Source organism: Alosa sapidissima, chromosome 6 (assembly GCF_018492685.1).
Source record: "Alosa sapidissima isolate fAloSap1 chromosome 6, fAloSap1.pri, whole genome shotgun sequence".
In the NCBI taxonomy this organism is placed as follows: Eukaryota; Metazoa; Chordata; class Actinopteri; order Clupeiformes; family Clupeidae; genus Alosa; species Alosa sapidissima.
Window position 1 is genome coordinate 10,607,905 of NC_055962.1, and position 20,635 is coordinate 10,628,539.

Consider the following 20,635-nt stretch of genomic DNA (forward strand, 5'->3'; position numbering starts at 1 on the left):
AGTACGGCGGTTGCTGGTCAGCGGAGCCACGTGGTCAGCGGTAGTGGCGTTGGCGGCGCGTCCACGCACAGCGTCAGCAGCGGCAGCGGCGCCACCCCCGCCGGACCGGCTGCGTTTCCCGCGGGGCACGGCCAGCCGGAGCACCTTCCACGGCGGTCAGCTGCGCGAGCGGCGCACGGCCACCTACAACGGCCCGCCGGCCTCGCCCACGCTGTCGCACGACGCCACCCCCGCTCTCTCAGGCGCGCAGCCGCGGCTCCACCAACCTCTTCACCAAGCTCACCTCCAAGCTCACGCGCAGGTAAGACCCAACACACACACACACACACACACAACCACACAGCCTGTACAGCACACACACACTCACAGCCTGTACAGCACACACATGTATACACATACAACCACGTATACTGTACATATACATAATACCATCATGTACACACATACACAAGCACACTTGTGCTTGTGTTTCTGTGCGTGCTTCTGTGCGTGCTTCTGTGTGTTTGTGTGTGTTTCTACAAATATATAATATTTCACATCCATATTTTATGTATAATATATACAGCAGTGTGCAAAAGTTTGATACAGTGCTGAAAAGTAAGTATGCTTTGAAAATAACATGAATAGGTTTTGCTTCCACCATTCAAATTGACCAGCCATTTGCTTACACACACACACACACACACACACACACACATACCTTATACTGACAGGCAGTTCAGCAGGACACACATGGACGCAGTCTCCTGTATGCTTGCAGGGTGATGCCCAGAGCAGCTCCCTGGCTAACACCGAGGTCAGAACTGATAGACGCCCCTACACTGATGGCCTTCCCCTCCTCAGAGTCACACACACACACGTTCCCCTTTGACTCGCAGCAGCACTACCTCCTCCTGCCCATCCCCACCCAGTCATGGTCGTGGTGGTTCCCCGACTCCCTGTTTGCGGAGCATGGCTCACCCGAATCCTCTCCTCCCCCGTATCGGACTCCCTCACTTGGTCCTCTTCTCTAGGTCCTCTACACCCCTAACCCCCCAAAACCACCCTCCCCTCACACACACACACACAGATACATACATACTCCCAGTAGATCATTCGGGAGCAGGGGTTGTTGTGGGTAGGTAGCTTGAGAAGTCAGGCCTGCTGCGGCTTTCAGAACTTAGGAACTTATGCCCGAGGTCCATTTTTTAGTGGAGTCGTTTAGCGATCTGCGTAGTGCGGGGCATTTCTGTAGCTCTTTGGTAAATATGGGACATCGCTGCTGACCGCTTGCTTGGCCCAACGCATAGACAATTTTTTTTAGGTCAAAGGTATCAGATGAACCGGGCTGTTTGTTACCGCAGTTCTACCATTAGGCCTCATGCAAGAACCTCGTAAAAACAGACAGAGGGCATCTTGTACAAGCAATTATAGAAACATGTTTCCTCTTAGGCACTGACAAAATTAATGAGTAGCCCAGTCTTGTAATACGAGTTGTATACCATAAGGCATTTGTTCCTCAAAGACAGGAAATGTCTTTTATGATTAATAGGTTTTAGACCTTCTATTTCATTGGGTCTGCTTTGAAGATATTGCACATGGGATGCCTCATCTTAATGTAATAACTATTTCAGGGTTTCATATCTCCCCATCACCCTCCTGGGGCTTTTCCACCTTTTGTTTCGTTTTAGTTTAAGTAACATTAAAACAAGAATATTGGAACATGTTTAATAATAGTTCTTAATAGAATTACAAAATTGTCAGCTGTTGCAGGTTGACAAATTAAACAGGATAGCAGATACTTAGTGAAAAGTTTTCGGCTAATTCACATGTTGCTTCAGAGTCAGACCATGTTCTCATACAGTATGAGGAGGTCATCCGTGTGACTCCTTCATGATGTTTGACTGTTGTGAATGTTTGTTTAACACGGCATCATATAGTTAGGCTATATAAAGCCAAATGAAGTCAAAGTGAAGTGAAGACTATAAAAGATAATCTTGCACGAGGTCCATTATTTCTTTCTTCTGTGGTATTACTTTCTTTTTGAACTTTTTGAAATGTCAAAGTCATGTTTGTGCTTTGCTCTAACCCCCCCCCCCCCAAAAAAAAAAAAACTTTGAATTGCAATCCCATTCCCAAGGCTTCAGTGTATTAGCTGAACCATCTTCTCATATTAACCATGCTTTTTCAGCAAGCTTAATCAGATGTACTAATGCACCATCAAATTGTTGTAACACTTTCACACATTGAATTCTAATTGGGGCTGTAATATTTTGTACAATATATTACGCACTAATCACATTAGTCTCCATTTACAGTAATGCAATTTCTATTTCAGTTAGATATAGATCACTGCTTAGCTTCTCACAAGTGTTTAATGACAGCAGACCACATACCCCCGAGGGAGTGCTACAGAAATAGTAACAGCACAGTGCCGAGCTTTAGCATGAACAATATCCAGATGCTAATGACCTAAGAATGACTCTCATAACACTAATTGACTAAATCCACAATAAATCGCATTAAAATTGACATTGCTCTCTTTAGACTTAAGCTGCAAGTGGAGCGTTACCAATGTCACAGATGAGACGGGACCAAATCCTGCTCAACCAGCCTTTCTATTTAATCGATGTTTAATAATCCATTTTTTAATTAATGTATTTATATCCCTCTTTTTTTTCTTTTTTTTTTGTAGAAATATGTCATTCAGGTTTACCAAAAGGTAGGACATTTGATAACTCCATAACCTGCCTTTCGTGTTTCATTAACCAAAAGATTTATTCTCTCTCATTCTTTCTTTTTCGTTTTTTTTGTGAGCATTTACCACTTGTGTGACAAGCAGCTGCATCGAAAAGCCTGAGAAAAACAAACTCACTGACAGTCTCGTCTCTCTCACTCTCTCACACACTCTTACACTCTCTGTTGAGCCTTGATCTGTGTGTGATTAAGCATGCCTTAGTCCTGTGCCTTCTCCTCCTGCCAGTCACGATGAGCTGAGCCCTGCCGGACCAGTTCCCTTATTAGTTCACCCATGCATGCCTTCTCACAGGGCAAAATTGTGCACAGTAACCTGCCCACACCTGAAACCTGACCTGATATCACTTTTGTTATTTTACCAATTTAACAAAACAAAATGAAAAGAAACAGAAAAATGGCAACATTCACACTTTTCACCAAGTTTCTTTTACAGGTAAGTTGTTGTGTGTTGTTGTGAGTGTCTGAATCAAATGGGTCGATTAGCGGCCAAATTGATTTTAGCTACACCGTGTCTCTCTGGAGACATATAGCCTTAAAAAGTATTTGGTCCACCCCCACCACCCCCCTCCTAGATGTCTTCTGTGTCTGTGTGTGATCTGGGCTTAACGGACTTACCACACTCTTGTACGATTCAGGCCACCCTACTGGGCGCTTAATATGGCTGCAGACAGATGTGGCGATTGAGAGGGGGTTCGTAACGAGATGGAGACCAGGTACCGAGGCTTTCGAAAGCAAACCCTTCCAACCTCAACCCTCAACTCCAACCTCAAGCCCACCTCCATCCCTTTCTGCCCCCTTGATGGAGTCACCCTCTCTTTGCCCCTCCCGAACTCTGGAACTCCTGCCCCTGTCCACTGGTAGTTGACTCTCGAGAAATCCCCACCCACCTCTCCAGTTCTCTCCCACTCACTCCAGGTATAACTTTATTCTCCTCCTGGCACAGTGTTCCCAAAGGAGGCCCCGTGACGATTTGTGTGCGTGGGCGCCCCCTAGGGCTCCGGAGTTAGCCTTGGCTCAGGACGTCTATCACACCAAGCACCTCCGGTTCTGCTGGTTGCCATAGGGATCCTGGCTGTCTCCCTTGTAGAGGACATAGTGGTTCATGAAACAGCGTTCACGTCCTCCTTTGGGGGACAGATTTCTTGTAATTTTCTCATTGCCGTCTCTTCAGCTTCCGTTCACCCGGCATAGGGACTATCAGTGTTCAGCATCAGTTGCAGGGTGTCCATTACAGCTTTGTGCAAAACGTATATTCAGAAAGTAGATATATTCAAAAAGTAAAGAAAGAAGAAAAAAAAAACCTAATGCAAATGGTCAGAGTGATGTAGTGCAGTGTGCTTAAAGATGGGTTTTATCTTCTTGCGATAGTCATTCTAGGAAACCGTGACAACAGATTTCGTAAAATGTGATTGCTGTGGTAGTTGTGAATAGAGGGCAATGGAATGTGAGAGAAGGAAAAAAGATTAAAAGCTGAACTCTTTGTACCTTCCAGCTGCAACATGACAATTCGGGGATGGCATCATTATAAATGTTTGAATTTTGTTTTTGCTTGCTATAGACTTGCACCAACTATAAAAATTAGTATTCTCATCCAACCACACGAAACGCGCCACTTTTGAATGTGTTGGGTCATGTGACTCACCTAAATGCGAAAAATGTGTTTCCATTTCACTTTTGTGAAATAGCACTTTATTGACATCAGGGTCTAAAAAACCACCTCATGTGAGCGTACGTATAAACTTTTTTGCGATATTTGAGTCTTATTAGACCAAACCTTTTTTTCTTTGCAGAGCTGATGCAATCTCTTTAACCCTCATCTTATAACCCCTTCCTGATTAAAACAAAATGTATTTATTTATTTATAACCTCTAACTGATTGTAAATAACAAACCTAAAGCTTATTTTCTATAGAAATTTCTCAGACCTATTTTTTTTGAGAAGGCAATAGCAACAAAACAAAAGATTATTGCAGCCAAGCACAGGCACGAGCCATTTTTCCAGTGATTTTTTTATGGAACATGCACTACGAGTGAAACGTGCGGTCTGAGCAGCGAGCAGCTGTTCCGCCAGTGGTCGTCCCCTTTCCGGGGACTTTCTGGTCGGCCGGAAGTCCCTCAGGCCACTGTAGGCCATCTGTCCATCTGTCCGAGCCTTTGCCACCTCTCTCCTCTTTTCTCTCTCTCTCTCTCTCTCTCTCTCTCTCTCTCTCTCTCTCTCTCTCTCTCTTTCTCTTTCTCGGGACACATCCTGCATGCCTCGCAGGAGTCAGCCAGTTCCCTCTCTCACCATCCATTTCTCACTCCATAGCCTTTCCCCTCTCATGCAATGACTTTATCTATGTCTTTCTTTTTATTTATTTATTTCTTACTTTTCTCTCTCCCTCTCGCAACATCTGTTCTTCCATGTTATTTTGTCTCTCATACGCTTGCCTCCACTCTCTGTCTTTATCTCTCTCCCTCTCTTTCTCTCTCTCTCTTTACCTCACTATGTCATTCTTCCTCTCTCTATTCCAGCACGATTGTTTTCCATATTCTGTCGTTTGAGTGAATCTGCATTCAATTGTCCTTAAAATGTGTTTTTTTTTTGTTTTTTTTTATGTCCGTCTACTCGTAAACACGGTTTCTGTTTGCATCATGTGTCAATGTCTACCATTAATGTTGTACATATCTGTTATTTGTTTGGCTAAACTAATCTTATCTTGTTTGAAGTGTCCCATTGTGGAGGAAGCACACTTGTACACTTAAGCACACTCACTGAGAGTTTAGATGTCTCCTCTGCCCTTGCTCTAGTTTTCCTCTTCCCCTGTTTTTTGTTGTGGGGGCAGTGAAGACTGCTGACTCAGCTTTGGACTTTTTGGACAGGAAGTTAAGTTCCTTGCTCATAGGATGTCCACCTAAAGAAGGTCTGCCTCGGCTGATGTAGCTGTCAAACATACATTGAGGCCAAAAAAAATGTGCCTTTTTTTAATCCAGCTGTGTATGCTAGCACTAAAAGAGAGCAGAAACTAACATGCTAACAGGTTGTTGACTCTTTTTTCCCCCCAAAATGACTAACACACATTTTCATCCACTATTCTCTACCTTCAAAACGCTGACTTGCTATTTGTTTTTGTTTTTTGTCACTCTGGTCCATAGATAACGTCTGGTTGTTGTCACGGAGATGAACTCTCATTGCTTTTTCCTCTCTCTCTCTCTCTTTCTCTCCTCTTTTTTTTCCTCTTCTCCAACTCTCGTCTCTGAAGAGGGCCAGCAGAGTTTGAGAGGAATGGGAGATATGAGGGTTCAAGGTGAGACTTGGGTTGACGCTCCGAAGGGGGGTGTTTTATTTTTTGTGTAGTTTTTTGGTGGAGGTGGGGTAGGATGGGGAGGCCTGTACTCCACTCAGTCTCTCCCCATCCACCGTCATCAGTGGGGGTTAGACCCGCCCTTTTATCTTTTTCCAATTAGGCGGGGATCACATTAGCCAGCGGCAAGTGGCAGGTTTCCTATTGTTCTCTATGGTTTGGCAGCGGAACGGTGGGAACGTTGGCGTAATGCTAGCGTTGAAGAAGCTGAAAGCGCAAAGTGAGCGTATTCAATTGTCAGCTAAGGCAAACCGTTTGTGTTACCAGGAAGGAACAAGATAGAACTTATTAAGTCTGAGCGCTGTGTTATGCTTGCCACTGCCGCTTGCCGCAGGCTAATGTGATCCCCGCCTAAATGTGCACCAGAGAGGTAGCCTGACGAGCCAGACCCACATTAAAATGTAGGGTCTGGGCACTCACCGTTGGCAGTGCTCAGTCCGAGGGGCGGGATAATCAGTTGTCTTTCAAATTCTCTCTGCACACAATAGGACAACGCTAACAGCGCTACGAGTCCCATGCGTTTTCCCACCAGCAGAGCTAGTTGGCTAGTTCAAACTTTTGCCAACTTAAAAAAAAGCTTAACGGGTCACGCTGTTCGCCAACAGCAACATCCATCTTCTTTGTTTTCAAGTTGGGAATTCAAGCCAAACCGTTGCAACTCTGCCATCAATCATTGTTAAGCCCGCCTAACGTCTTTATACACGATTGGCCTGATTGATTGGCCATTTGATTGGCCTGATAGAAGTTTAATTTTTCCAGCTCACAAGCCAAAGGAGAGTTGCTAGACTAGCCCTGGCAGAAAATGTAATTCGCTGCCGCTAGGGTGCGTCTAGATTTCTAGGCTACCAGAGAGGTGCACCCAGTCAACAGCAGACAAGAAGGGGAGGGGGGGGGGGGGTCCATTTGTGAAATGCCATGCTCAGCAGACATGTTCATTGTCAACCCATTATTGCATCGCTTAGCACAGGATCCCATTACTTCCCAGATAGCCCTCGGGTAGTCAGCAAGTGCACAAGATGAAGTGGGTCTCTTGGGCCATATTTCATTCCATGAGCCCATAAGTTGCAAGGAGAGGAACCCAGAGAGTCATCTTTGGCTCTCTGCTGACACCTTGTGCTGAAACAGAGCAAAAAACAAAGAGAAGATCTCCATCAGTCTAGTTGCCCAATTGTTTCCCAGTCTACTCCAAGGGCGCTTGATTGACCCATTTGGTCTACAAATCCGGTAGTCTAATCCCATTGCACACGTTCAGGTGCAAGTGTGAGAACTGAAACCAGGCCAAGGTCATCATGAGGGAGGTGTTTGAGTGGTTCTGTTGCAGTCATGTGACTGTGAGCGCTCAATGGTGTTTTATGCCCCCAACGTTGTCTTCCAGCAGCGCTGCCACCGCTGGCTTAAAGGCACCTAATCCTAAACCTAATCCTAACTCTAACCCTAACCTTAACCCGTGCCTAACCCTAGTGCATTCCAGGCAGCGCTGCCTTGAAGACAACGTTGGGGGCATAAAACACCAAAAAACTGTGTGCTCAGCCCAGTATTTGCATGCTCTCCAGAAGCCTGCATGGCTGCCATGCTTATGTCATGTGAACACCTCATGCATGCATGGACGTGTTAGTCACAGCACGATGATGCTACCTTACGTCACTCACAAATTCTCCTATTGAGCTTCCTCAAGAACACCGACACCCACTGTTTCCGTGATATTCTGTTCAGGTTCTTCTTTAATGTTTTAGGTCTTAACAACATACCAAGCAACACACCAACACATACTATGTTTGCCATCCCAATTTATGTTAAGAATATGTTCTACTATGCCCAATATGTTAAGGTAAAAGATATTTGGCGGTTACTGTGCCCAACCATATTATATTGTATGTTATGGGTAGTATTCAGGCATTCAGTAGATTTTTTTTTCCATATATTAACTATACTATATTCATATACTATACTATATTACATACGTTTTGACTTAAAATAAAACTATAATTCCCACAGTGCAACCACACACCACGTACCGCTGTGCCCTTTTTGAGACTGACCCACTTTTATGCCTCTGCTCCTCCTTTCTCCATTATCTAGTCGCAACGTTTCTGGAGAGACCAAGGAGGACAGCAAGGATAGCAAGCCCCGCTCGCTGCGCTTCACGTGGAGCATGAAGACCACCTCGTCCATGGACCCGGCCGACATGATGCGCGAGATCCGCAAGGTGCTGGACGCCAACAACTGTGACTACGAGCAGCGCGAGCGATTCCTGCTCCTCTGCGTCCACGGCGACGGCCACGCCGAAAGCCTTGTCCAATGGGAGATGGAGGTGTGCAAGCTTCCCCGCCTCTCACTCAACGGCGTGCGCTTCAAACGGATATCGGGGACGTCCATCGCCTTCAAGAACATCGCCTCCAAAATCGCCAACGAGTTAAAGCTGTAAAAACCTGGGAAACCCTAATTGACAAGAGGAGGGGGAGGGGGGAAAAAGAGAAAAAAAATAACAGTGACGTACGTACAAAAACGAAACAAAACAATACCAGAGAAAATGTGAAAAAAAGCGACTAAAGGACTAAAGGCACACAAAAAAACTAGCATAATCAAGCTGTACATTGTTTATGAACAAACAAAAATGGTAGCAAATACTGAAAATAGCGCTCAAAACACTTACAAAGTATGTACCAGAAAATAATGTATAGACTTATGCCTTAGGCAATAATTTCCTGCATCTTTCCATTGTTGATGTTATTATTATTATTATTATTGTTATTATTATTATTATTATTAATAATAATTATTATTGATGCGTCCGTTGGTGATAAAAAAAAGTGAGGAATTTGTCTGTTGTTTTCTCTTTTTTTTTTTCTTTTTTTTTTATTGTGCACTGCATTAGTTGGCCTTTTGGGCCATAGTCACCCACCGGCCCACTCACTCCAAAACCTCAGCAAAGGAAAAAGTCGCTTCACACAAGAAAACAAAAGCAAAAAATAAATAAACAACAAAAAAAATGTCACAGAAAAAAAAGAGGGGATTGAAACCAGTGGCTCCACCCGTCCCCACGCTGTCCCCCGCTGGCCTGGTCTCAGGCCCACGACGCCCCCTGTCGGTGGAACCGGCACATAGCACGGCCCATGCCACCCTTCTCTCGGCCCAGTAGGAGTTGGTCCAGGCAGGGTAGGACAGAGCCATAAGTTGCACACACACACACACTCACGCTCACACATTTTCTTTGATGTGAACATAGTCTGTTTTATTCTTGTTTGTTTTCCGTTTTGTCTGTTTTTGTTTGTTTCATTTATGTCTATGGGTGATGGTGGTGCTTTCTCATCTAAAGAACACACCCTATTTGCACCTTAATCAGTGCACAAGCAGCCACCTGCTCACACACACACATACTGTACACACACACACACACACACACACACACACACACACACACACACACACACACACACACTCACTCACTCCTCATTAGTAACCCTGCTGAGTCACCCCTCATCACACTTGCCCTGAGCAATAGAGCTGGTCAGTTCTGGTCAGTCCACAGCCTGCCAAAGGAGCAGTGGCCCCACTCCCAGGACCACGCGGAATCCGTTCCCAGAGACGAAGCGCTGACCAGGGGATGAGCATTCAAAGCCTTTTTTTAGGCTCTGCTGTGCACATAGTTGGCCTCACAAAACGAGAGGGAGTGGAAGAGCCTCGATCCAGAAAAGTAGACTGGAAGCGGCGACACACGTCAGAAGAGACTGCTCTCTCACACACACACACACACACAGACATGCACACACAAGCACGCTCACAGGAACACACTTGCAAACACACAAGCGTTAAAAATTGGGGACAATGCTTTTTGCAGTGTCTCATGACTTTGAGTCTATACTGAGTTGGTTAAATAATATAATTATTAAAGAGAGAGAGAGAGAGAGAGAGAAAGTGAGAGTGGTTAGGAAGATTTTCCTTCCTTATGTATTTTAATTGTTTTGTTTATATTCCTGGACTTTACCAGAATGCCCTCTGCTAGCTCTTGACCCGGCGAGGTCAGTGGTGTTGGCACAGTAAAGCGTTCAAAGGTCAGAGTTCAAGTCGCCACACAACCAGATCACCAGTATTCACTCCATACCCCTTCGTATTCTAGCACTGTCATTTTGTTTTTTTTGTTTATTTTACTGATTATGTTTTGTCTTATTTCTGGTTGGAATGTAAATAAATAATGTGTATTAGTTTGGCGACCACAGCATCATGATGTACTTTTTTTTTGTTTGTTTTTGGTTTTGTTTTGTTTTCTTCCTTTTTTTTAAGTCTGGCTTATAGCCAGAAACAAACTTAATGTAACTCATCACAGGTTAAGGTTAATCAGTGTCTCCATTAAAACACTCTAAAAGCAGTCTCTTCATGGGTCTGTCTCATTGGTGTATGTGTGTGTGTGGGTGGGTATTATATCTTGTGCTTGGCACCTTTTAAGGTGCAATCAGTGGTTTTTGTTGTGGAAAAAACATAAAAGTTTCAAAACCAATAATATTGAAGTAATTATATTTCTGAAGGGTAGTAGTCATAATTGTTCCTATTGGTTCTCCGTGCATTTCGTAATTTCTTTTCTTTTTAAGTATTTATTTGAGTGTTTAAATTTAGGTGCATTGTGGAGAAAATATACATTCATGAATTACTTTTTACTGCCTTTGAGTGAACAGGTTGTAACCTTACCTCTCGGTTGCAGCCTTACAGCCTGTGCAGTTTTCTGGTCAAAATCAGAGTCCCGGCCTACACAATCCCACTGCGCTGTATGTTTAAAACGGATGTCAAAGTGGTACTTGTGCTCTGAAAATCAGGGGTGTAGCCGAGGGGGGTCCCATGGGTTGCTCGACTCACCCAACACCATCTGAAGGTCCACATATCCATTAAAACTCTTTTGTTGATGGACAGTTATGTCTACATCTCTGTATTTGTTATAGCTCTTTGAATATGGGTAGAATATATTTAAATCAAAGCATTTAATCAGGCTAATGTATATTTCCTTAGTATATTGCATAGGCCTATATCAAATAAGTAAAATCATATGCCCCTAAAGCAGGGGTCTCAAACACCCGGCCCGCGGGCCAAATCCGGCCCGCGTCCTGCCCAATTCCGGCCCGCGACGTATGACAAAATAATAATGTAATCCGGCCCTTGAGGCTATTAATTGCGACAAACAACGATACTGATTAAAATAGAGGATAGATCCAGGTACGGTGACAAATCTCATTTGTAGGCCTACTCTGCTCCACTATGTGCAAGACATCCATAGCTTGATTCAAACCCAAAATCGCTGCGCAAAGTTTTCAGGAAATACTTGTATTACACGCGAGAAACACAAAGACGTGCATATGTAATGACGCGGAAGCGATGCAGGCCATAGTGTTGCAGAAATTGAAGCAGAAATTAAGCAGAAATAGGCCTACACCAAATGTTGAAAAACGTTCACGTGCGATGAAGTCTTAGGTAAGCTATGTTATTCACCTATTCTAATTCTGAAGGAGAATATCCTTTTGGAGATTATGATCGATCGTCTATGACAGTGATAGTCGGTGCGTCTGTGAATGGAGGTGCGTGTATACAGCGGTGTCCACTAAGCATACCATGCTTGTTTCGACCCTCTGCCCAACATAGCTTGGAGGTTGCAGTGGTAATCGTGATGATAGTGTGGTACAGACAGCAGGGCTAGTAGAAATAGGGCTCTAAAGAACTACAAAGTCACCCGCAATATGATGCGAACTTCTGGGTACTGCAGATTACCCGCGATAGGAACTGTTTGACCAGAATACTTTATTGTAGGCCTATATTGTAGTAATCTATTACTAAACCACAACATATTAGGTGTTGGTATACATCTTAGGTGTTTTCCTGTTAATTTGTTATGTGGGTTATATGAAAAAAGGAAAGTAAACCTGCTTAAATATGTTCATCCAGTATTTACTGAAAGGTGCATAATTTGAGGTGCTTGCCATCCAGTGACAAATTACATGGGTAAATTTACCCCCTTCATAAACTTTTGTTTTACTCAAAGATTTTTACATTTACAGTAGGACTTCATCTCTGACCACTTTCAAGCCATGGCCTTTTGAAATTTTGATAAAAAAATCCAATGGTGTTGCTTTCTTAACCCTGATGCCTAGTTTGCCAGGTTTAAAAAAGTTATGAGAGGAAATATTTTTATTTGGTGTGAAACACACACACATACCTGTTTTTATGTTTTTCATTTATTTTATAATTTGTATTAATATTTATTTTATCATTATTTTATTTATAAGCTAAGGTTGCTAGCACAGGTGTCTAAAACTAGATAAAAACACTTGCACTTTGTTTGCAGTTTTGTGTGGTATTTGAAAAAAAGAACATTGCATTTTCAGAAATAGCCGGCCCTCCAATCAGATGACGTTGGCAGAATTGGCCCCCAGCTCATTTGAGTTTGAGACCCCTGCCCTAAAGCGTAGGAGCTGTTCGGCTTTCGGATTTTTGCCGCACCCCTTAAGAAACTCAAGCGTTTTGTTCGCTTAGATTTTGTAAATGTTACCGCTAAATATGCTATGCCTTCCTGCTTCACCTCCAGACTGGTCAGATCATTGTAGGACCAAAGTTTTATCAGACAAGAACATCAGGGCTAACTTCAACGAAGGTTGTGAGCAACAGGCAGACGCAAGATACATCTTCAGACAGTCCGCATATTGCCAACAGTTCAAACTGCTTAAGCCTGCTTTACTAACTCTGCTTCGGTCCAGCTTCTAATTATTCATCTGTGTTTTTTCTACCACTTACACTCTATGTGCTGAATTGTTCTTAAAGAAGCCACATACTGTTCATAACAAAGCACTATGCTATGTGAAGGTTATTTTGTTGACTCAGTTTTGTTGCTGCTGTACCATTATTGTTTATTGTCATTATTGCTAGGCTTGGGTAAAATGACTGCAATTAAAATGGAGATATATCTTTTTTTCATACCAAAGTCAGAGACACTGGGCAACTGGGCCCTGAAAAATGATGACAAGGGAGGAGCCAGCTGTCACTGTAGGTGTGAATGTGTGATGAGATGGGAGACTTTTATAAAAACATAAGGCATCTTTAAGTTGCTACAAATAGAGAGCAAATTACCTTACAGTTTGACACCATTAAACCTCACCATTAATCCTTTTTTAATTTGTCCAAATAATGTCCACAATATTAAAAGTATCGGTAACAATGAGATAAGTTTTATTTTTTACAGAAAGAGTCGATCTTTGTACAAATGAGAATTTTGTTGGAAACTGATTCCCAGATGCCTTACCTACATAATGAAACATTACACAGCTGGACAGAATGGTCTATTGATGCACATCCGCCGACTAGTGATAATGCGAGATGGTCCTCGGTAGGACTGGAAAATACAAAAGACAGGACATTGCAGTACAACATACCTACACATTCGCTCATATACAAGCTCCCCCTAAACCCACCCGACCCCAACACCCATGCCCAGATATTATTAGTGTTACAAATGATCATAACAGAGAATGTATGAGTGAAGATTTGATATAACAAAATCTTTGCTATTGCTTGTGTCATTTTATAAAATACTGCCTCTGTGTTTCCTCTAGATTTGTTTTAGCATTGACGGCAAGCCAGTCCGCAACCTGAGTCAAACTGGACGTGCACTATTAGTTCTACTTCTACTTTGTTTGAAATTGCAATGTGAACGGCATCCAGGGGGAAGGACATGTCAGCAGGATCATTTAAAAGGCAACTGCTACTACAATGTGCATCTGCCCTATTTCTGATACAGTGGGATCAATCATTTTGCAGTGGGGCGCCGCCAATCAACGCAGAGGAAACACCGTCTCTTGAGCTTGTGACAAGTATGGCTTAAAAAAAAGATACGGTTCTCACCAGTCACCACCACTAGATGGCATCATAGGGCAAGCCACTGTGGGTCTCGTGTGTCATTTCCCAGCTCTCTAGTTAGCAACACACTACTATTCTTTAAGAGACGCTTGCTTGGTTAGGTACAACAAAGGAATTCCTCTCCTGGGACCATGAGGAACTCTGCACGCCAACAAACTGCACTTTGGCTTGAATGAGGCAGACTAGTAGATTTCAAATTGCAGTCAGTTACAAATCTCAACGTGAATCCTCTCAGAATGACTAAACTTTCAGTTTCCATTAACACCAACAGTCTCATATGAAATGTATACAAATTTGTATTTGAAGACATTAAATCTAACAAGCTTTGATCTATCATTAATGTATTAGTTAACCAAGATAAAAATCAGTTCACTTTAATTTTTCATAGTTTCCATTTTGGCAACTCGATCCAGGACCTTAAACCAACTTTCTATAGCAGCCAGAATTAACTCTCAAATCCCTCCCTCTGGCCTATAGGACACCTATTGGATCTGCGCCTTGCCATCTTAATGCCATGATCCAGCTCTACGTCCCCTGCGGTCCTCGGAGCGCCTGCCATGTTGGCCTTCTGACAAGACTTTTCTTCTGTGATCCCTTGTGGAATAAGTTGCCTACTGCTCTTTGTTCTAGCGATACTTTTGTAATCCAGCATCTGACTGCTTACCTTATAAAAGGTGTTGTGGTTTGTATACATTTATGGTTTATTCTATTACTTTATAAAGGCTATGCAATTTCTTTAAACGTAATTTTATATTTTGGGTAAAAGGCAAAGCATATGCTAATTACCATAAACAAACCATGAAGACAATGTGGCATTTGACATTTCTAACTGTGGCGCTCCCAATTCAAGCACTGCTACTTGGACCATAAGGAGACCAGATATTGAAATGTAAATACACACTCCAAGTATGGAGTATCAATCAGTTGTGCTCATGCTTCCCTTCAAGAGGATTGCTTGGCCTTAGCAGTGACGCATCACTTCCACTAAAGAAGAAATATTATGGGCAGGTGTTAGTAGGGAAAAGGCCATGTAGACTTTGAACAACCACCAAAGCAATGTTAGTTGTTGAGCATGTGTGGAAGTTGTGAGCCCACTTGTGATAGAAATAAAATAAAACAAACAAAACAACAAACAAACCAAGACACAGAGGATTCCATGGGCCAGAGATGTTTTATTTCAGGTGTTAAGATCCATCTTCAAACAGTGCAAGATGTCTGAGATACAAAATCCTTCATCATTCACTGATGGAAGACTCATCTAAACTTTAGTGCCACTAACTCGCTCGGGCAGAGTGTATCCCTCGATGTAGTTAAGATTATTGGTTTTTGAAGGACAGAGGGAGAGACCACTGGTGGAGGTGGGTGGGGTGGACTGCGGCTCAAATAGGTGGGGTAGGTTGGTGACAAGGATGGGGGGGTTGGACGGACACGCGCACACACACAGGAGAGCGTTTACTTCTGGTCGGGCATGAGGTCATCGATTGACTGGCCGGCCTCCAAGCGCTTTTCCATGTCAACGAGCAGCTTGACGCCATCAACCACCATCTGCACCAGCTCGACCTCTGAGAAGCCTAGACGGTCAGCGTTGGAAATGTCAAACACTCCACCTACTGCAGCGGTGTCGACGCCACCTGGAGGAACAAGGGAGCAATTCAAATTTAGATGAAGGCACACACACTACAGTCTTTTATATAAAATATGGTGCTGCATCAACATTACTTTTAATTGAGTTGACACAGCAATCATTGCTACGTTTGAATGATTTGAGTCCTATTACGGTCATACTCATGACAACCAAAACAGCATGTAGCCCCCCACCCCCCCGAGGCCGAGTGTACCTAAAGCTCTAGCGTGCACCCTGAAGTCTTACCTGTGCCGCGTTTCTGGAGCCGGAGCCTCTTGAGGATCTCGCCGAACTTCTCGTGCTTGCTGACGTTGGGCAGCTTGACGTGAACACCACCTCGCAGCCCGGTGCCCAGGTTAGAGGGGCAGGTCAGCACGTAGCCCAAGTGCTCGTTCCACATGAACTCATGGCCCTTATCCTTGAATAAGGACTCAATCTGCAGGAACAAGCGTGGAGTCAGACTACTATACATCTTACAAATGCATTTTCATTCAAATCCTTACATCCCGGCTACTTTAGTTTTTAGTTCTTAAGGTATAATAAAAACACAAAATTCCTTGACAAATCGCAGTAGAACCTTAACTCCAAATCCCAGGATGTTACTCCTTGTGCCAATATATAGTGCGCTTAAAATAGCACAAAATATTTTTTGCCACCATCTACGAGTAAGAGTATCTACCTTTGTGAGGCCTTCGCAAAAACGAGTGAATACTTCCTTCATGTTGCCTCCCTTCTGCATAGAGATGACACGCAAGTGGTCTTCCTCGTTCACCCAGACCAGGAAGGTTTTAGATTCATTGTGCCTGAAAGAAAAAAAAAAAACAAATTTATATATTTACACACCACACACACGAACACATGTTGAGGATTACAGAATCTCAGCAACAGAAACAAGCAAAGCTAGGCATTCATATTAATAGCCATGCATTAAAAAGATAAGCTCTACTACCAGAGTAGTTATATGCATGTTCATGTTTTGCACAATTTACCGTTCCTTCGATTTAGGCCAAATGTCTGGCAGCAGAATTAAAATTGAATAAACCACCGAGTACTCCAAATACCTACTGGACCCATTTATGATGCATCTCTAAATTAATATGAAGGAAATATCTGCATCACAAGCTGATTACCAAAAAAAAAAAAAATGCAATATTGCAAACATTGTGCCATCCATTCCAAATATTTGTGGCTCCCCAACATGGATGATGGATAGAAAAGGGTGAGGCCAAGGGAGAGGCTAACACGGTGGTCTGGATGGATGGCCTCACCAAATGCCCCTGGCATCGGGCCAGTCACGTCCCATCCCAGAGGCCAGAAGCAGTGGGGACACAGGCTTGTCGAACAAGAAGTGATCGTCGATCAGCTGTTGCTGTTCCTCTTCCGTCATGTTCCTCAGTGCGTAGTACTTTCCTTTTAGGTCTCCATCCAAGGAGCTCAAGGCTGGGGGAGGGGGAGGGGATGACGATTAAACATTTTTTAATGAAAATCAATTGAAAACAGTCTTAATTCAAACAGTTTCTCTGAAACATTCAGTTTTATTCTATACACAGTTGTGTGACTAATACCAAATGTAAACACATTCTCTTTTACATGGGGGAAAGAAATCTGTTGTATACAATTTCAAAAAGCAGAAAGAGAAAAGTCACTTGAATGGGTCCTTACCCTCAATGGACAGGTTCTCGATGCCGCGCCTCTCCCCACGGCTGCAGTGTGGAGGCAGGCAGAACCCACGGATGCTCCTGCCAGTTCGCACTCTTGAGCTCAGAACGTAGTTGGGGTCCAGGTCGTCTCCACCCTAAAGGCAAGCCACAAAGACTACATTACCCACAAACCAATTCAAATACATTCAGACACCACAAATGCATCTGTGCATTTCAGATTGTATAGTATACATGTTGTGAATGTGTTGGGCACCATCAGGTTAAGTTATATACTGGCAGTGACAAACACACTACTAATCTCAAAATGAACTGCCTCCCTTAGGGAATTACTCTGCTTAGTCTACCAATGCTTGAAATTATGCTCAATATTACCAAGCTCAAAAATAAAAAAACATGAGCCAAAATAAATAGCCTTCACTGGGAAAACAAGTTGTATTTTTCTGGAATCTTGTTGGTTATTGGGACTCACCTGCAGGTTGTCTGGGTTCAGGTCGGTCTTGTGTGTGTCTGTGGGCTTGTATCCACCGTGGCGGTCCTCGATGACTGGGTCAAGCAGCTCCTTGAAAACTTCATAGGTCTCCTCATCTCCAGCCACGCACCCAACAGTCATGATGAAGGGATGACCTAAAAGTGGAAAGACACAAATGAAGTTCCAGAAAAATATTTTAGACACAAGATAATAATCATCAATTAAACAGGGTTATTTTTAACTTAGTATAGCCTACAATTGTTAGTTAACACCTTTATGGAGCCCTAGTGGTCCATCAGAACATTCCATCTGAACAGGCTCTACAATGAACCCGTTGGCCTTGGGACGCCACAATGCATCGTAATGCATTTGCCAGTGGCAGCTACAGTAAGCCCCCTCCCCCCTCCATTCATACCTTCTGAATCAGTAGGCTAATTCACATTGAAATTACACTTATTTAAATTAGACTTAGCCTATATAAATCGCCAGCCACCTGCTAATAGCGATGTCTTGGTAGCGAATCAGGTGAGCAAATTGGAATGGAAAATGAAATTGCGGTCGTCACCGTGTTACAAATCACTAAGACGAGCCTTTCGGAATCCTACTGCAGAAACGGTGAGCGATAAGACGCTTTGACCATAATGACCTCTGCACACATTTATAAAAGTTAGAGATGTGGTTAGATCCTGATGTAAATCGGGGCAAACCGTAAATTCCTCTGGATAAGCTCGTCATATTGAGCGGCAAGAATGTTGAGCTTTTTACATAAGATGGAGTTGGTCCTAGAAGAATGCAATCCCAACCTGGGACGGTCGCAGCATGAACGGGGAGGATTTTTTGTTGCAAGGAGTCAATAGTTTTATTAGGATACCTAGTGGACAGCTCAAGTGATTTGCAAACAAAGGGTCTGGGGTAACTTTACCTGGGTTATCAACCCCAGTTTGAATGACATCATCCAGAGTAAATCCACTGGGGGTTTGTTTGTCCCGGAGGTTTGCGTACATCTCCGGAGTCAGCACCTTCGCCATGTGGTTGTTATGCTGGCTGAGGTCGGGGTACTCCTGCTCCGCGGAGTAGTTCATCTTCATCGAGTTGTGAGTGTTACCGAAAGGCATGATTGTTCTCACCTGGGTTGGCAAAGAGACCGTTAATTAACTTGATGACTTGATTAACTTGAAATATCAGGGAAGTCATCCCTTGGTGCCAAAACGGATCGACCAATTTAGCCGCATTAATAGTGACGTAACAGCATTAAAGGTCCCAATTGTATGCAATGAAATCGAGAGGTTAGAATGTATAACCTGCTTGGGTCACATTTGGATGGGCTTGAATTTGTTGTGACGATTAGGCCATGACAGTGTTCATATCAAGTAGAAATGCGATTGAACCATTTAACAGAATCGTTATGACTATTGTTTGAAATGCACCCATCATCGTGCAGACATAACGTTTTCTCAACATTTGCATTCATGCAAAATATTTTGCCAACACTTGCGACAAATGTGAGCATTGAGACACAAGAGGTTGTGCCCGAATAAGAATGCGTAGTGCGCAGCACCTTCAGTGAACGTCACCGAGGACCGAGTGTTAGGAAGAGACCGCAAGGTCGTTGCCAGCACGTAAGGACATTGTGATAACTGCATCTTTTCACAAAGCTTACTTTGCACAGTCAATCAAAACAATAACAATTTAAGACGGCACAACTATAGTTATGCTTTACAACATACATTTTTTCGATATAGTATTGCTCAATACATGACAAACACATGCGTAAAAACGTCTACCGTTTCCAAAAGCCATATCCTTCATTAAGGTAGCAGCTATGCCTTTGTTCTACCCATTATGCTGGTTTATGACCAGAAATGGCACTGTCAATTGCTCAAACACATTACAAAACGGAAATATGACAATACCACAAGCATCGTCTACAATAAGCCGTCTACGGTTAGGCATTTGACAAAAAAAATACCCTACCGTATGTCGATTTTCTTTGGGAAAGAGACAAAAATCCTTTTTCAAGACCACAAACGAGCACACCAACACTGATAATGGTGTCCAGAAATAAGCTGCTTTCCTTCGGTTTTATACGCGAAGAGAGCCCATTTTTGATTGGGTGCTATTTGAGTCCATTCATTCTATTGGAGAGGGCATGCACGCAACCAGACAGCGCTGAGCAATTGCTTCCAAGGATCACATGTTTTTTTTTCCTTGAGAGCTCTGCTGTGGTGATTGACAATCATCGTAAAATGAATGTGGTGGAACTCCATGATATCTCTACCACCAAATCAAATAGGCTATTGTCATGGTATTATATGGGTGATAGGAGAACGTGAGCATCACTTGATAAACAGTTGCTTGACACGTTTATTATTTAGTTGTGTGTATGTTTTTGTAACAAATATACTGTATGAAAGCTGAGAGTGAAAATGTGGTCTTTTAATGTATAGACCAGCCCCCAACATTATGCTAGCCTACATCCTCTTCATAAACCAAGAAATGTAAGGAGTAGCCCTACAGCCAATTATCAACAGGTGCTTCCTCAGACACATTGTATTTTATTTTATTTAGGAATTAATTCTTAAACATTTTACTACTTTTACTTCTTCTACTTTCACGTCATTCCAGACATCCAAAAAAACGGATATTTAGATCATTAGCCTGAGAGTGACAATATTGTAGAACTCCATGTTCATGCGATGACAGCAATAACAACGTGTTGCCTTGTCTAGAACATTTTATTGTTATGCAGTTAACATTGGTCCGTTCACTAGATAATGTTATACTGAAGAGTTTGCCAGACATTATCATACTGATAAATGAACAAGCATACTGCCTTCTCAGTCAGCGTGTTGTGATGCAGTATAGCTATGGCAGGTGTGTGTGTGTGTGTGTGTGTGTGTGTTAGGGCTGTT

At 43.1% G+C, this 20,635-nt stretch overlaps 2 protein-coding genes across 2 annotated transcripts in view; one reads left to right on the plus strand and one right to left on the minus strand.

Annotated features, from left to right (window-relative positions):
- The window catches only part of LOC121711971 (MAP/microtubule affinity-regulating kinase 3-like), a 31,431-nt gene extending 20,986 nt beyond the window's left edge, over nt 1-10,445 (plus strand). The window contains 6 exon segments of the mRNA XM_042095870.1: nt 3-87; nt 89-229; nt 231-301; nt 2,675-2,701; nt 5,978-6,022; nt 8,159-10,445. Coding sequence (XP_041951804.1) covers nt 3-87; nt 89-229; nt 231-301; nt 2,675-2,701; nt 5,978-6,022; nt 8,159-8,504 — 715 coding nt within the window. The 3' untranslated portion in view covers nt 8,505-10,445.
- Nucleotides 10,446-15,121: 4,676 nt separating this feature from the next.
- ckbb (creatine kinase, brain b) lies at nt 15,122-19,823 on the minus strand. Its single transcript, XM_042095764.1, has 8 exons — nt 19,698-19,823; nt 18,646-18,850; nt 17,724-17,878; nt 17,256-17,388; nt 16,862-17,033; nt 16,273-16,396; nt 15,840-16,029; nt 15,122-15,600 (listed from the first exon to the last, which is right to left on the minus strand). Exons 2-8 carry the CDS (start codon nt 18,836-18,838, stop codon nt 15,422-15,424), a joined length of 1,146 nt encoding a protein of 381 aa, XP_041951698.1. The 5' UTR covers nt 18,839-18,850; nt 19,698-19,823; the 3' UTR covers nt 15,122-15,421.
- Between the last annotated feature and the right edge of the window lie 812 nt (nt 19,824-20,635).

Excerpts from the sequence above, each read along its gene's own strand:
- ckbb (XM_042095764.1), bottom strand. The coding sequence starts at position 18,838 with ATGCCTTTCGGTAACACTCACAACTCGATGAAGATGAACTACTCCGCG. Across the intron at positions 17,879-18,645 it reads AACTGGGGTTGATAACCCAG|GTCATCCCTTCATCATGACT; the intron begins GTAAAGTTACCC and ends TTCCACTTTTAG. Across the intron at positions 16,397-16,861 it reads CCCGATGCCAGGGGCATTTG|GCACAATGAATCTAAAACCT; the intron begins GTGAGGCCATCC and ends TTTTTCTTTCAG.